The 16,225-nt window shown below is 39.5% G+C and overlaps 1 protein-coding gene across 5 annotated transcripts in view; it reads left to right on the top strand.

Annotated features, from left to right (window-relative positions):
* The window catches only part of BACH1 (BTB domain and CNC homolog 1), a 506,041-nt gene that overhangs the window by 12,926 nt on the left and 476,890 nt on the right, over positions 1–16,225 (top strand). For 3 of the 5 annotated variants that reach the window (XM_065741804.1, XM_065741805.1, XM_065741806.1), the window contains exons 3-5: positions 1,287–2,666; positions 5,099–5,305; positions 10,328–11,142. In XM_065741804.1, coding sequence (XP_065597876.1) covers positions 1,287–2,666; positions 5,099–5,305; positions 10,328–10,789 — 2,049 coding nt within the window. In that variant the 3' untranslated portion in view covers positions 10,790–11,142. Of the gene's footprint in view, positions 1–1,286; positions 2,667–5,098; positions 5,306–10,327; positions 11,143–15,705; positions 15,718–16,225 lie in introns of those variants that run through there. The other 2 variants (XR_010622515.1, XR_010622516.1) reach the window with 2 other exon arrangements.

The raw sequence follows: 16,225 nt of genomic DNA, 5'->3' as shown, positions 1-16,225 counted from the left end.
TTTTTTTTTTTAAAACAATGAATATTTCCTGGTAAATGAAGATTGTATTTGTTTTGTTTGTTTTCATGTATGAATGTAATTTGTTTATAAGTAAATTAGATTTATTGTATTAGGTTTGAAGACTTCTTGCAAGCACACAGGTAAATTCATTTTCACTTTTTAAGGATCAACTAAGAATTCTGATTAAATCACCACGTTGTCTCCAGGGTATATTTGAAACATTTTTTTGTAGATTTCTTCAGGTTTAGGAATTTTCAGAATGCTTTTGCTAAATTGTCTCTGTAGGTCACTTCAACTGTCTTTTATTTATTTCCACATTTTTTCTTTAGAAACAAAAAGCCCAGCACATGGACTTGAGTTTTAGTAATACTGGACGTAATTCATTTTTTTCACTTGCAGAGAGGCTAAAGGAGGTAGCACGTGACTTTTAACATGATAGTCTGTTTACACCTTCCTAGCTGATTCCTTAGTAATTTTTTTTTTAAGATAAGCAGTGTTGTTTCTCTTTGAATTCCCTGTTAGGTAACTGTTCTGCAGCAGAAGCTGAGATGATAACGATGGAACTGTTCCAAAAAACCTACCTACTCCAAAGAGACTGCAGCCCCTGTGTTGGCATAGGGCTTTGGGTACAATTCTTTTTATCCATGAGAGGAAGAAAGGAGTAGATGGCTACAGTAGTAAATAATCTTATGTAGTCAAATTCAATTACTTCAAAGTTCTTTATATCAGTGAAGCATGAAACTGAGCAAATAGCAGTAACTGCTCTTTAAAGGAATGACTCATGCTAGCAGCGTTTTGATCTTGTTCAGGAATAATTCACGAGTAATTTCACCATGGAAGTTACCTTTATAAAATGAGTCCCATTCTTGGTTTTCAGAGTACAGCAATATTTTTCACATTGTAGTACCATATTACGGGAGTTGTTTAAGAGATTGATCACAGTGAAGAAGATAATTGCCATAAAATATTTTTATCCTGTATATTTCATATTTGTTTCATGATGAGCATGGTCAGATTTCCTTACTGGAGGTAATCTGCTGCTTGTCTCTTCCTCTCTGTCCTGGTGGCATGATTTTCTGACCGCAGGATGCAAGTTCTGGGTGTTTAAACCCATGTACGTGTTGGGATTGTAACTAGAAACTTGGCAACCTAACTACTACCCAGTGAAACAGAAGTGGATTCGTGGGGCCTTGTTCTTTTTCATGTGGTATTCTCTGGTAAATGGGTGGCAGGGGAGTTTCACCAAGCAGGAAGTTGGCAATGCTATTTATTTTTTTTTTTCATAGGTAACACTTAAAGGATTTAGTCCCTTGCTTCAGTTTGCATACACAGCTAAACTTATTTTAAATAAAGACAACGTGTCTGAAGTTTGCAAGTGCGCTGAATTCTTGGGTGTGCGCAACATTGAAGAGTCTTGCTTTCAGTTTCTCAAATTCAAATTTTTGGACTGTAAATCAGATCAGCAGGAGTGTCCTAGGAAGAAGTGCTGCACGCAGCACTGTAGGAAGGTAAACCCTAAAATTAGCAACGTGGATGATGGAGACCTAGAGATAGATGATGAAGCAGAAGAACTTCTAGAGAAGGAATATATTCAAACCTCTCACACAAAGCTCTGTAAAGATGATGAAAATGCTAAAGCATCATCTGCTCTTCAAGATAATAGCAACCAAACGTCTGATCCTATACATTTAGAAAAAGGTAATGTTTCTAGCTCATCTTCCCAGTGCCCAAAGTATAGGAAATTCCAGAAAGCTTTTGGAAATGACAAAGTTCACGCTTCAGATTCCGGTTCCAGTACTAAAGACATCCAGGTGCCACCAGTTGTGACGTTTATTGAGAAGGAAATACCTGATAATGACAGCACACCAAAAGCTCAGGACTGTGTGCCTATGCAGCTGGTCTCAAAGTGTGAAGAGACTCAGGTAAAAATGGAAGAAGGGGAGGAAGACATTGAGAAAAAAGAAGATTCTGTGACTCAAAGTGTTTTGTGTCCTGTGGAGAAAATGGATGTTGCTGCTTTCCCCCAAAAGACCGCTGCACCTCATGGACTTAATTCTGTGTCTTTTTTACGTACTTGTGAGCAATATGGTAATTTAAATGTCAGTGGTATGCAAAGCACCTCAATCTTATCTGAAAAAACTGTAACAGGTACTGGAGCCGAAAGTGACAAAATGGAAAGTCATGACAATGCGACTTTAAAAGTTGATTTGTGTGCTAGAGAAGCTGTTAACGTTGCATCAACCGGTGATCGAAGCAGTGTGGAGAGAGAGGTGGCAGAACATCTAGCAAAAGGATTCTGGAGTGATATTTACAGTACAGAAGCCTGTCAGATCCACTTACCATCTGCAGTACCAAAGGAACGCCTGGAGCCTGTGTATTCGGGGAAGAAATCAGAGTGTCCGTGGTTGGGTATCAGGATCAGTGAAAGTCCTGAACCTTGTTCTCAAAGAACTTTCACAACGTTGAACTCTGTCAACTGCCCCTTCATAAGCAACCTTAGTACTGAAGGATGCTCCAACAGCTCTGAAATAAGCAGTGGAGATTTTGTTCAAGGGCAACAGCAAGAACAGTGTCCCTATAATTATGTGATAAGTTTGGGGGAAGATTCAGAAACTGATACTGAGGGAGACAGTGAATCCTGTTCAGCAAGAGAACAGGAATGTGAGGTAAGAATGCTTGGTTGTCCTTTGCTTCCCGGTCTTCTAAGGCCCTTCTCAGAAACCTAGTTCTGAAATCTCATTGTTTTATTGCTTCTTGTTTTGAAACCTTGTGAAATGGAAATTAAAATAAACATTTGAAAGCTTAGGTGGGAGAAAACTGTTAATTCAAGTGTTAGATGCTTAGGTGTTAGATCTCTTCAGATATGTTTTTGAAACAATTTTATCATAAAGTTTTGTCTTTTAAATCAAAGACTGTGGATACTTTTTAGGCATTTTTTTTTGTCTACTTCAGTCAAATTTAATTCTAAATTCCATAGTGTTTTTTATAGAAACTTAAACATGTTCTTGTTTTTCTTCAGACTTGGAAAGGTGGGAGGGAAATTACACTTCAGATTACCTGCAAAGCTGAAATCAAGTTTTCAAGCTGGCAACAGTAGCTGTGCATTTAAGAATGCTTCAACAGCATCACTTTCTCTGAAACTTAGACTTTATTTGTTCTCTCCAAATGCAGAAAATGTTTGGCACTTCTTTCCTACATGTCATTGCTTTGGTAGGATTTCAGACAGATGTCTTAAGGAGTCAAATACCAAGTGGTTCTATTGTGTACATGAAATGACTTCAGTAGTAATTCCTAGAATTGTACAATTGCAGTGTGACTCTTTTTACAGTGGGGCATGAGAATCGTAGAGTTACAGAGTTGCTCAGGTCAGAAATGACCTTCAAGGTCATCAAGTCCAACTGCAACGAAACTGTACTACCTTAACTCTAGCAACTCTCCTCTAATTCATGTCCCTGAGCACCACATCCAAGTGGTTTTTAAACACACTCAGGGATGGTGACTCAACCACCTCCCTGGGGAGCCTGTTACAGTGCTTAACAACCCTTTCTGTAAAGTGTTTCCTGGTACCCAACCTAACCCCCCCTCCCCAGTGCATCTGGAGGCCATTTCCCCTTGTCCTGTCGCATGTCACCAGTGGGAAGAGACCACCCCTGCTCTCACTGCATCACCTTTCAGGTATTTGAAAACAGCAATAAAGTCTCCCCCCAGCCTCCTCTTCTCCAGACTAAACAGCCCCTGTTTTCAGTTGCTCCTTATAGGGCACATCTCCAGGCCCTTTGCAAGCCTTGTAGCCCTTCTTTGAACATGCTCCAGCACCACCTCAGTGTTCTTCCTGTGTTGAAGTGCCCAAAACTGAATGCAGTACTCGAGGTTGGGTCTCACCAGTACTGAATAGAGGGGCAGGATTTCTTCCCCAGTCCTGTTCACCACACCATTCCTGATACAGACCGGGATGCTATTGGCCTCCTTGACTACCTGGACACACTGCTGGCTTCTATTCAGTTGACTGTCCATCAGCACACGAAAGTCCATTTCCATCAGGCAGCTTTCCAGCTGCTCCTTCCAAGTCTGTATGGTTGCCTAGGGTTGTTGTGACCAAAATCTAGGACCTGACACTTGGCCTGTCGATCCACTCTATCCAGATCCCTCTGTAAGAAGTCCCATTGCAAGGACTTTTATTGTAAAGGGAAGCAACAATTCCTGTAGAAGCTTGGCAGGTCAAATAAAGGGCCAGGATAGGCTTAAAAGCATTTCTCATCTTTACATAAAGAAGTAAACAGCACCATAGCTGAAGGGTGGTACTCTACCCCTTGGTTTACCAGTGATGAGCAAACACAAAAATGTTTTTGTTTGCTTTCCAAGTTAATTTCAGATCTTTGACAACAGCAAGGTAGTACATTTTGCTTCTTAATTTATTCCAATATAAGGGCTATATATATAATATAAGGGCTTTAGCTGTGTACTTAAAACAAAAAAAATAATTTGTAGAAGTGAAGATGATTTTCAGTATTTGACAGAGCTGTATGATCGCTGTATGTTTCTGAAGCTCTTGCTTCTGTAGCTCAGGTGTGTGTTCAGTAGCAGCAGCATTAAGGAGTATAAAACAAGTGCCAACTGCCAGTAACTTCTCTGTTTTAAGTAGGTGCCTATTTCATATGAACTTTTCCTGCAGAAAACCTAAGGTATAAACATGCATACAGAATACAGGCTTAGCAAGTTAGAGGAAACTTCAGGGTGCATTAGTGGTTCTTGACACCTATTCTGTTTGCTTCCTAACCATAACTGACTGGCCTAGAATGCATCACCAAAGTGCTTCACTGTAGGCAGGAGTAGATTTGATCCTACTTGAAGATGCTTTTCATGACATAGTATGAACATGCAGAGTACTTGATTATTTTGCCTGTACTTGATTTCATCTGTTGGAAGCCCCTGGATTTTACCTAGCTCCCCCAATGGCTCTTTTAGCTTGTTCTTGTTTTTGAGGTGTAGAAAGGTGTTGTGGTGAAGAACGCTTTAAAATTTGAAACTTGAGATGATCTGTCAGAGTATGTGTTTATCGGTTTCACCTTTCGGCTTATATTTGTATCTTACATTCTAGGTAAAACTACCATTTAATGCGCAAAGGATTATCTCCCTTTCCAGAAATGACTTCCAGACATTTCTGAAAATGCATAAATTAACCCCTGAGCAATTGGACTGTATCCATGATATTCGAAGACGAAGTAAAAACAGAATTGCAGCGCAGCGATGTCGTAAGAGAAAACTCGACTGCATACAGAATCTTGAATCTGAAATTGAAAAACTGGTATGTATAAATGTCTTTCTTCATATGACTTCTGTCTTTCTTTAGATGTGTTTGCTGGATGTCTGCCAGCAGCTCGGTAGTGAGGCAGCTCGTTACTTTATATCCACCTAAGCTCAGAGGGTGGTCTTAAGCAGATGACTTTCTTGGTAGCAGTTCTAGATTTACTGTGCACTTCATTGCATGTTTTTCCTTCCATGGTTTCCATTCACGTATATGTGCATCGCAGCATGATTCTTAGTGAATGCTGTTCCTGAAGCACATCACCATTGAGTTTAATTACATAGAATGTTTCCCAGACTATTATCCCATCCTGCTCAGTTTTCTACCTCTTCCCTTTCTTGCTTTGCGATTTTGTTCTTCAGCTCATGCTATTGCTCTTGAAGTTTACTATTACCCTGTTATTAGTTTATTAGTTGTGTAAGTGTTTGTTCTGGTAACATTTCAGCATGGGCTGGCAAATTATTTGCTGAGTCTTGAATCTTAAAATTGGTGTGCGGAAGATAGAGTTCAAGAGCCTGCTGACAGTTTAGTGCTTATCAAGATTGAAACTGAGGAATTAATATATAACTTCAAACAAACGTGTGGGATCTCAAGTACTTCCGTCAGGAAAATGATTGAGTGCCTATTCTTAAATGTTTCTGACTGTCATTTCAGTTTAATTGTTGGTTAAACCACCTGTGCTACATAGTTCAGTGGATTAAGGTTACTGTATGCTTGGTATCTTTGTCAGATAGGAGTATTTGCAGTCCTGTGAGCACCTTCTGACCTTAGAAGGAAAAGGAAAATGAAGTTAGAGCAAAGCACCATGGGCAAGAGATTTCTTTTCAAGAAGTGTTTCATCTTCAAGAGCATCTGAGCACTGAGGCAGTATATCAGACTTGGAAGGAAGGCTGAGAGGTGAAAGGGCAAGTCCATTCATTCAGTGTGCTGAATGAAGATGATGTTCCTGGGGGAGGAGGGAAATCAGGTGATTGTGTTGACAAAAGTTATATTACGCAGGTCAAAATGAGAAGCTGCAATTCTGACAGTTCAGAACTTTGTTGTCTTAGTGTCACTTCTATTTGTTTGGTAACTTTGCCAATGTTGTGCAACAACTTTACCCCCAAAATTAGACATGATTCATCTGCAAGATTAAACTTGTAGTTGACTAAATGGCTGATAATCATAGTGTAATATCGTATTTTTTTTTCCCCTGTGAACCTACCCTAAAACTGCATGAATGTCTGTTGTTTTACAGATACCATTGTGCAAGTGGTAGATGGTGAGTGTTTAGTGTGATGCGAGGTCTGAGTTGTGGATTGTGCTCTAGGCACAAAAACTTCCAGTTGCTTGTTTTTTCCAACCATGCAGATTACTTTCTTGTTTGGAACCATTGAGCTTGTCTTACATCAACTTGGTTTTCCACACAGTCAGACTTGTGGAAGTAGTGCACAAATACAGGATCCTTGAGATCTAAGCATAACTTCTGTGTGATTGGAAAAAAGAGGCATCTGTGAAAGGTGTTGTGTGGTACACCCACTTTTCTTTGGGCATGGCAACTTCTTCCTGCTTCTCTAGGTTAGTCACGGGTCTCAGAAGTTACTTGTTCATCTTCCCATGGTATTCTTCGGCACGTGGCTTTGTGTGGGGATAATGTTGCATGGCTGTAGTTAAAGGAATTTTGACAAGTAGATAAGCTGCAATTCACAAAGTATTAGGAAATACTCCAGCTAAATTTCTTGTTCTGTGTTTCAGGATGAATAACATGTTGTCTTCTGTTTATGTCTTATGTTGTTGCTTGTTTGGGTTTTCTTTACTTGGGTTGAAACACAGTACTTGTGATGTGTTGTGAGGAAAGTTGTGTATCAGTTTCATTAGTAGAGGCTAGAAGCTGGCTGGGAAGTGGTTTTACTGAAAAGGTTGTGGGGGGGGAAGAGGGGGTGGTGGTCTGGGCATGAGCATGAGTCAACAGCTTGTTGGAACTGAAAAAAGGCTGTCAGCATCCTGGGTTGTATAAACAGGAGCAGAGCCAGTGGTTTGAAGACAGTGATTGCAGTCCTATACTTAGTAATCATAAAGCTGAATCTAGAGTACTGTGCCTGATTTTGCTCCTGCCCTCCGTGTGCCCGGTGGCCCTCTACTTCCCACCTTGGAGTGGGGTTAGGAGAGGGTCCTCACAGCAGTCAGGGCTGAAGTACATTGTGAGGACACTCAGACAAAATGGGCCTGCTTCTGCCTGGAGAAGAGATGGCTGTGTGGAGATCTAATAGCCACCTGCCTGTTTCTGTGGGAAGACAATTGAGATTATATATGCTCCCTCCCTGGAGGCACTCAAGGCCAGGTTGAATGGGGCCATGGGCAGCTGGAGTTGGTGGGTGGTAGCCCTGACAACAGCAGGGGGTTGGAGCTCAACATGCTTTGAAGTCCCTTCCAGTTGAAACCATTCTGTGATGTAGACACTGAGAATAGGAGTACTCCAGCTTCCTAGTCAAGAAAAAAAGACACTGTCATAAATGAAAATCGTAGGTTTTAACTGGCCATGTGGAAAACCTTTTTCTAATGGGGATAGGAAGATGGCATTGAGGTAATTCATACAAACTGTGGGCTCTGTCCTAGGAGGTTTTTGTCATGCTACTGGACAAAGCTGTGAGCAGCCTGATCTTGCCCACAACTGATGTTGTTTTGAGCAGGAGTTTGGACTACAGACCTGCTGAGGTACCTTACCACCCAAGTGTTTCTGTGGATTTGTAACTCATGTTAGTCTCCACTTACATGTAAAGAAAAAGGCTGCTCCTTGTTGAACCCAACTGTTACCTAGGGGAATTAAGTTTTGTCATTTCCCTTGTTCATCTGAAAATATTCTGTCATCTTGAACCTTGTACTGGGAGGGATGAAGGTAATTCTTCCTGCTACAGTCCATATAATGGTGTGTTCTGCACTTGTATCTACAACAGCATTGTTATCACCCCCTTCACCCCACCCCGAGTCATATTCTCTCACTCTTCTTTGAGGAGAAGTGAAAGAGCAGTGTGCTGGAGTTTTAATTGATCATAAGTATGAAACCACCACAGACCTTACACAATCTTTGCTTATTGATCTTTCAGGTGAGCCTACGTGTTATTATTGCTCACTAATGTTCTGTATTTGGTAATACACATGGAACACAAAGAGAGAGGTTAGCTGGTTTGAAACAGCTTTTCCAGAATGGATGTGTGTACTGACCTGCCACATACCTTCTGCATCAAAGTTTTAGAGTAAAGGTACTTGTGAGAGGGAGCAGAACAAGACAGCTGGTCTTAAGGCATGCTACCTCCTCTGAGGTTCCACAACTCAGGAGGAGGATGTGGCAGTGATTGATAACCATAGCTGTGAGCTAAGAAATGTGACTGACATCTCATATATGCTATAGTAAAGAGATGTGTGAACTAAACAGATTCCCTAACAGAAGTAGCTGTTTCCAATTTTGATTATGACTTCATAACTAGCTATCATTACTTTGCAGTGTTAATAAAATGCTACTAAAATAATATCGAAATCTATTAACTTGTTAACAACTTCAGATGGGAGGAAGGAACGGACACTGGAAAAAATATTTGTGTTAAAGTTTGTGTTGAGTAATAGTCCAAATTATTTCATCAGTCCATATTACACAGCTGAGTGCCTCTGCATACCCAGAATTTGCATTATGTGATTTCAGATTAGGACGTGTGGCAACAGCTGTGCTCTTTTCTAATCATTTTAGGCAAAAGGGGACTGGCAGCAACTGCTTTCCTTGTAAAAGTGCCTCTTCATGCTAACGAATTATTTCTGAAGATTGTAGAAGTTGCAGTATGATTTTTTTTTCCTCCTGTAAGAGAGAATGTGAGGAGAACTAAAAATAATTTCTTTCTAAGAATGAATTGATGTAGTGATAAGGTAACCCAGGGTAAATATATATTTCTCGATAGCTATTTTAAAGCTTTGTGCAGAAACTGAAATTTGTCTTCAGAACTCTGCCTTTTGCGGTTGTCTGTCAAACTTGGTGTATTTTCTTTCTTCTTTCAACTGCTTTTTTATGAGCTTGTTTGTTTCCTGCTGTTTTCCCTTATTTGTTTCTTCTCTAGTCATTGCTTATTTCTGTTGTTAGACAACCTCTTTTTTTTTTGTCCTTGCATTCTCAACCAGCTGTGTTCTTGGTACCTTCTGGTCTCAGAAATCTGACTTTGCAGTAAAATACAGGCTAACTTTTAACAAATTATACTTTTTTTTTTTTTTACCATTTGATGTTCACTGCTGAATTTTTTGCTGCCCCGTGCTTGAAATGTAGCTGTTCAGAGCATTTTTATATCTGAGAAGTATCTACCATTCTTAAGCATGTTTGTCTAAATGGAACTTGAGCATTTCAGCCTACGTTCCCTTGCTCTTAGAGATTACCTGCCTGTTGGCACCACAGTTCTTATCTCTTGAATTTGCTATTCTGTCAATCATCTATCACTATAAATTCTTTAGGTTGTAGTGTTTTAATCAGTGCACTGAGGTAAACTCAATTGCTGCATTTCCTGAGAAAATACAACTTTAGCATGTGCTTCTAAATCAAAGAAAAGTTAAAGAATGGCAATCAGATGTTTTCTTTGTCTGTTCTACAGCACTTCTTGGGAATTTTTCATCAAGCAGAGGTATCAATACTAGAAACGTGATGCCTGGTTTCCAGTATTTGGATTTAAATCTCTATGGAAACCGAGTTGTTTTAATGTTTACTTGACCTAGTGGTAGCAGTTCAGATGTGTTATCCTATAGAGTTAGTGTTTTGGGAATATTTACAGTGAGTGGAGCTAAGTTTTAAGTAAATCTCATTATTTTGGCTGTCAGCAGTAGTCTTGAAAAAGTTTTATGGCTGAAAAAATACCTTCAGATAGCTGAGCTGACATTTTGATATAGAGTTTTTCTTTTAATTATTTGGCTCTGCTGCTGCTATCTTCACAGTGCTGAATTCCTTCTGTTTCAGCAGACTATATTATTTGCAGCCTGGTTAAAATGTAACTAAAGATATTTTTATTTTTGCAGCAAAATGAAAAGGAAAACTTGCTGAAGGAGAGAAACCTCATTTTGTCAACTCTGGGTGAGACAAAGCAGAATCTGACCGGTCTTTGCCAGCAGGTGTGTAAGGAAGCAGCCTTAAGTCACGAGCAAATACAAATACTTGCGAAATATTCTTCCTCAGATTGTCCACTTTCATTCTTATTCCCTGAGAGAGAACGAACAGCTCCATCTGAGAGTGAGCTCGTGACACCAACAACTGCAGAGTTAGTAGATGGTCTTTCGAGTGCTGCGCCTACAAAGGAGCAGAGTTCCTGTTACCAGTGTGTGAAAGGTGTGTGTGATGCAACATATGATCAAGGACAAGAACTGCATCCAGGTTCTGTAAGAACATTGGAGAAAACTTCACTTGCAGAACAATGTGGACAGAGCGGTGCCATCACAGACTTCTGTCAGCAAATGACTGATAAATGCACTACAGATGAGTAAATCTCTCCTTTTCCCATTGCCGGCTTCTCAACGTTGCAGTTTAAAATTGAGCATTATCACGAAGTGAAATTTACTAAGTGAAAGATGAATACTTTTTAAAACCGTGTGGAGAATTACACAGCCGTTATTGTCAGGCTTGGGCTCGCTCTGTGTAGTTCTAGAGTCTAACTCGTGTGTGTCAGCCTTGGAGCTTTTTCTGCATGGTGATGGCAAGGAATGTTCAAGTAAGTTGTTTGGAAGTATAAACTTTGTGCTCAGATTTTGATTCCTGAGGAAGTTTCCATTCAGATATAAGTAGCCTTCACTCTGGTTTATGCCACAGTACCTGATGCCACTCTACATCTCAAATGCTCCCGACAGATGTTTATCATAATGACTTCTATACATGGAGTGCTTTTCTCTTTCAGATCTTTTTTTTTCCCTTCTGTCAGGTGAACCTGAGGAAGCATATATAGCTCTGTAAATGTTTATTTTATAGATGAGTTAAGATAACATGCCAGTTTGAGGAGATTCTGGCAAATGCTCTCTAGAACAACTCATTGCTTCCTGCTGTTTCCATCCCTGTACCAGAGCCAGCTTTTGTTGAATATTTGTCTTAGCTCTCCCATGTGTAGTTAAGATGACTGGAAAAGCAAAGGTGCTGCAGCATACTGCTCTCTTCTCTGGTTTTTGTGTGAGAAATAACAACACTCTATAAAAAGCAGAAATTTGGTAAAAAAATCATTGTTTTTACAGCATGCATTGGATCCTCTGGCATCTGAATCCCAGGTGCTTGTTAAAATTGCTTGATGTACAGTGACTTTCTGTCCTAGCAACCTGTTGAGCTTACTGCTATTTGTGATGAATTGGAATCAAAGTGTTGTGAAAGATTAAGGACAGTTATCATTTTCATTAAGGTAATCAGGCACAAATACTCCATAACCTGAGTGCCTCGTTGCATTTTAAGTAATCCTCTGGTTTTCTTCTCGGATCACTGGGACCAGTAAAGATCTATTTCAGAATTTTAATCTTCAGAATACATTTATGGCTAAACCTGTAGTGCATTTTCAATGGCTTTTGTTTTGAAAGTATAAATGTATGGAAAGTGAAACAGAGAAAAGAGCTGTAAAGATGACTTTTACTGTGTGAAGGAGAAATTCAGCCGCTGAGACAAAAGAAGCATCAAGTAATCCCATTTTTTATTTAAGATTTTTACATGGAAGTATATACATACTGTATACTGATGATTCTTTGTTACTTAAATGTTATTCTCACACCAGAACTAAGTATTGAACCTCACCACAGAAAACTTTCGTTTTGCTGGTTTACAAAACATGAAGAATCTTTTACAAGCCAGTGGAATTCTTCATTTCCTACCTCAGAATGTGTATTAGCTGTTTGTGTCTTCATGTGCATGTATAGTAGGCAGCAGCTAGAGCAAAGAACTGTTGTAAATACTGCTTTGCAGTTTTATCTTGCAGTGAGACAAAACTTGTCAAAGAAACTTCTTGGCAAAGTTTTTTTTTTTCCTCTGACTAGGTAACGTAGCATTAATAAATACGTTAAGACTATCAGGCCACTTATTTAAAACAAGAATTAAAATTGATGGATTTCAGCAGTACTTCTCATAACCAGCACCTGATACAAGTGACTACACTACCTCACCTGTGGGACTGAAGGTTAATTCAAATCTCTAGTTTATATCCTTGGATTTTCGTTAACATATATTTTCCCTTTAAAGTAATGATATATAATGGAGCATAGCTTGTATAAATCACAGTGCTTGCAGTGATTGAAATTCAGAAATAAATACTTTATTGTGGGCATCGTGAAACTTTTACTTTGGAAATACTCAGATAATTGAATTGAGATTCTTTTAAATGAACAGCATTTATGTACATTGATCCTGTATGTGCATTGCTCATGAAGCTCTGTGTGTTCTCCAGCACCTGTTTCTCTCTGATTAATTTAATACTGCCTCCCTCATGTGCTGCCATCAATGGCAATATATTGTGTCTGTCTTGTTGGTTTGCTTTTTAAGTAATATTATAAACAAAGTCCCCAACCTTCTACTGTCCATATGTAACATCATTTTTTGGAGTTGGTGATATTCTTAAATGACAAGGGTAATGACATTAAAGCATTATCCTATGATACTTGTACTTTAAAATGGGGTTTCTTGGGTTAGATATATTTGTTACGGATTGATTGATTGTATATGTAGGGAATAACTGTCTGGGAACCCAAATGTACCCAGTGGCCTAACCCTCGATTCACCTGGCTGTGGATGAAACAAGGTCTGTGATGGCCAAGGCCCAGAAGATACATCCACCAGAAAGAGCTGTGCTCCATTGCCACAGTCCAGTCTGATCAGCCACGTCTGAATTCCATCTAGCAAACATTGCGGGGCTTCCAGTGCAGAAGTAATGGCTGTTATTTCACATGGGGTCATGATAAATTTAATGTCATGTATTTAATCCTAGGATGAACACAATGAAGTTTAAGGGCAGGCTTTTGCCTAACCAGCTGTATCAAAATTTGTAAAATATTTATTTAATACACTAGACACACAAGTTGCATGTTGACTCCTATAGGCTATACCATCAACTTGCAAAAGTTAAAAATGAATGACAGTTTTCTGATACTGATTCTCAGGTAAATGTTTTGGAGTTTGTTGTTTGTTTTTTCAGTAAAGAAATACTCAATTTTGACATTGTAAAATACTTTGTTAAAGCATGTTTTAAAGTACTTTGGGCAGATATCTTAAAGCCATAAGAGTATGATGGCATACAGATTGTAAAATAAACAGATAATTACAACAGTTGATTTTGTATCTTTCATAATTCAGTATTTTCTAAGACTACAATAAAAACCACTATCCTTTCTACAAAGGCTTTTCCTTTTTTTGTACAAATCTTACGCAGCGAGAATGTTTAATGGTGAAGTTGCTTCATCCTATTGCAGGTGTTTTAATAAAAGTGAAAGCTGTCATGGTTGGGGAGAAGGCAGGAAGGTGTGGTGATTGTAAGCTGTTTTTAATTGGTAGGGCCATAGCTGCTTTTTCTGGAGAAGAGTTGTTGAAATTCATAATCACTTGGACTTAAGTTCATAGAAGCATAGAATGTTCTGGGTTGTAAAGGACCCCAAAGATCATCTAGTTTCAATCCCCCTGCTGTGGGCAGAGCAGGCTGCACAGAGCCACATCCAGCCTTGCCTTGAATGCCTCCAGGGATGGGGCAGCCACAACCCCTCTGGGCGACTTGCTCCAGCGCATCACCACTCTCTTGAGTGGAAAAACTTCCTCCTAACATCTAACCTAAATCTCCTGTCTTAGTTTAAAACCGTTCCCCCTTATTCTGTCGCTATCAACCTGTGTAAACAGTCGTTCCCCCTCCTTTTTATACACTCCCTTCAAGTACTGGAAGGCCACAGTGAGGTCCCCCCAGAGCCTTGTCTTCTCCAAGCTAAACAAGCCCAGTTCCCCCAACCTTTCCTCACAGGACCAGTTCCAAGAGCTCTACATCTTCCTTGTGCTGGGGGCCCCAGGCCTTGTGTGTTTCTTGACTGTAGGAGTCAAGATGTTGGCTTTTACAAGGATGTTACTGTGGTTCCTCTTGGAGGAAACAAATCTCCATATGAGAACGATATGTTTAAACCTCTTAATGTTCAGCAGGAAACAACTGCAACCAAGGCTAAAAAGGGTGAGTATGACAGAGAACTGTACTGTACACTTAGTTCTGCCTCCAGATCTTTTTTTAGGAGGCAAGAAATGAGGAACCGCTGACAAATGGCACTTTTTTTATGTGTGAGGACTTTGGTTTTCATCTGACCGTGACAGGGCTAAGTGAAACTTAGCAAGGAAGTTGTTTGCAATAGCCATTATTTTTCTTATGGAAAAAAGATGACTGTGCCCGCTCTAATTATAGCAGTTTGGGTTTGTTTGTTTGTTTCTTTAACAAATTTGATCAGCATTCTGACAAAGGATTCAGTGTGAACAAAAGAGTTGATCTGCACAGAATGAGTTCCGCCCTTTTTTTGGCACAGAGGGGGAAGCTGGACCTTTGTGGCTGTTGGCTATTACCATGTTTGGTTATTGATTTCCTATTTTTCATTTTTGTTCCTCAGAAGAACGAGCCCCAGAAACGCACAGTTGAGATTCAAAAGCATGTCTGTTTTAATTCCACTACGTTACGGCTGGCTTTCAGTTAAATGTTCTCTGGAGAAATTTCTAGAGGGAAAAAAGGGGAAATGAACCACTGAAGTAAAATTGACAGTCTAGTCTTGAAGTATGTGTTATGCACTTAGATGTCTTACATTTAAGCACACTACACCATTTTTAGTCTTTAGTTTCCCTAACAGAGCAACGGATTTTCTTTCCACCTTTAGGCAACTGGGACGGGGCAGGGAAAACAGTGTTCATTTCTGCTTGAAGCTTCAGAAATAAGCAGGGTGCTTAAACAAACATTTCTGGGAATGGTGGGGTATGAAGGCCCAGGTTAATGGCATCTGTGGCTGGGAAATAGTTTTCTACGTCATTGCAGTTTTGTTTATAAACCTTATTTTCCTGTTGTGTGGAAAGATTCAGGGTAAAACTTCACAGGAGCATGTGTTAGAACCTAATATTTTTCTCCTTTTGAGAAGGTGTGTTATGGAAAGCTCCATCCCTTCTCCCCTGTTTCAAGGAGAAGTAGAAATAAAAGCACTCGTAGTGGTGGTCATTCTGTATACAGTGTAGCTTACCAAGAATGCTGTAGAAAACGTGGTTAAGTGTTCTAAAAGAGCAAAAAAAAGTTCTTCTAAGAGGAAGTGGAGGTGTGGGATGACTGAGAAAATTCTTCATTCTGGGAATGTCAAGCAGAACAAACTGTTGTGTGTGGTCAGTATTGACTAGGAGGCCCTGAGGCTGTTTAGGTTGTGTTTGTGAAGGTCAGTAGGAGTTTCAAGTTTGGTTTTAGATGGGCTAGAACTACAGTTACCATCAGATGCAAGTTTTCTATGTGTGTAGGTAGAGTTTTCTGTCCCCTTTCCATCCATGAGAAACATCTGAGCACTGCCACTCATGTGGAACTTCCATCTTTTTATGCATCTTACAGACTGGTAGATTATTCTGATTGGTTTTTTGGGGGGCCAGTAGATCCAGGAAGTGTCAGATTTTAGGGGAAAATTTGGTAATACATAGGATTTCCACACTGAGGAGTTCTCCATTATTCTTGTAACGGGAAAGTGAGTTTCTTATTTTGTTCTCATTGAAATATATTAAACGTTCAAGTACTAGCAAAAAAAAATTATCTTCTTGCAAATCCTGTAATTTTATGAAGAGTCACCTTGAGAACAGAAAATCCTTAGTGCCCAAGTAATGGGAACTTTTTTTTTTTTTCTAGAACTTCCTTTTCTCATGCTGCTAATGAAAGGAAGAACCAGCAGGTGGTATTGCATCTCTAATTAAGATTCTCAAAT

This window comes from Cyrtonyx montezumae, unplaced genomic scaffold, assembly GCF_038088225.1.
Source record: "Cyrtonyx montezumae isolate F1298 unplaced genomic scaffold, pur_monq_1.0 scaffold_3, whole genome shotgun sequence".
Classification (NCBI taxonomy): Eukaryota; Metazoa; Chordata; class Aves; order Galliformes; family Odontophoridae; genus Cyrtonyx; species Cyrtonyx montezumae.
This window is presented reverse-complemented; position numbering and strand designations above follow the sequence as displayed.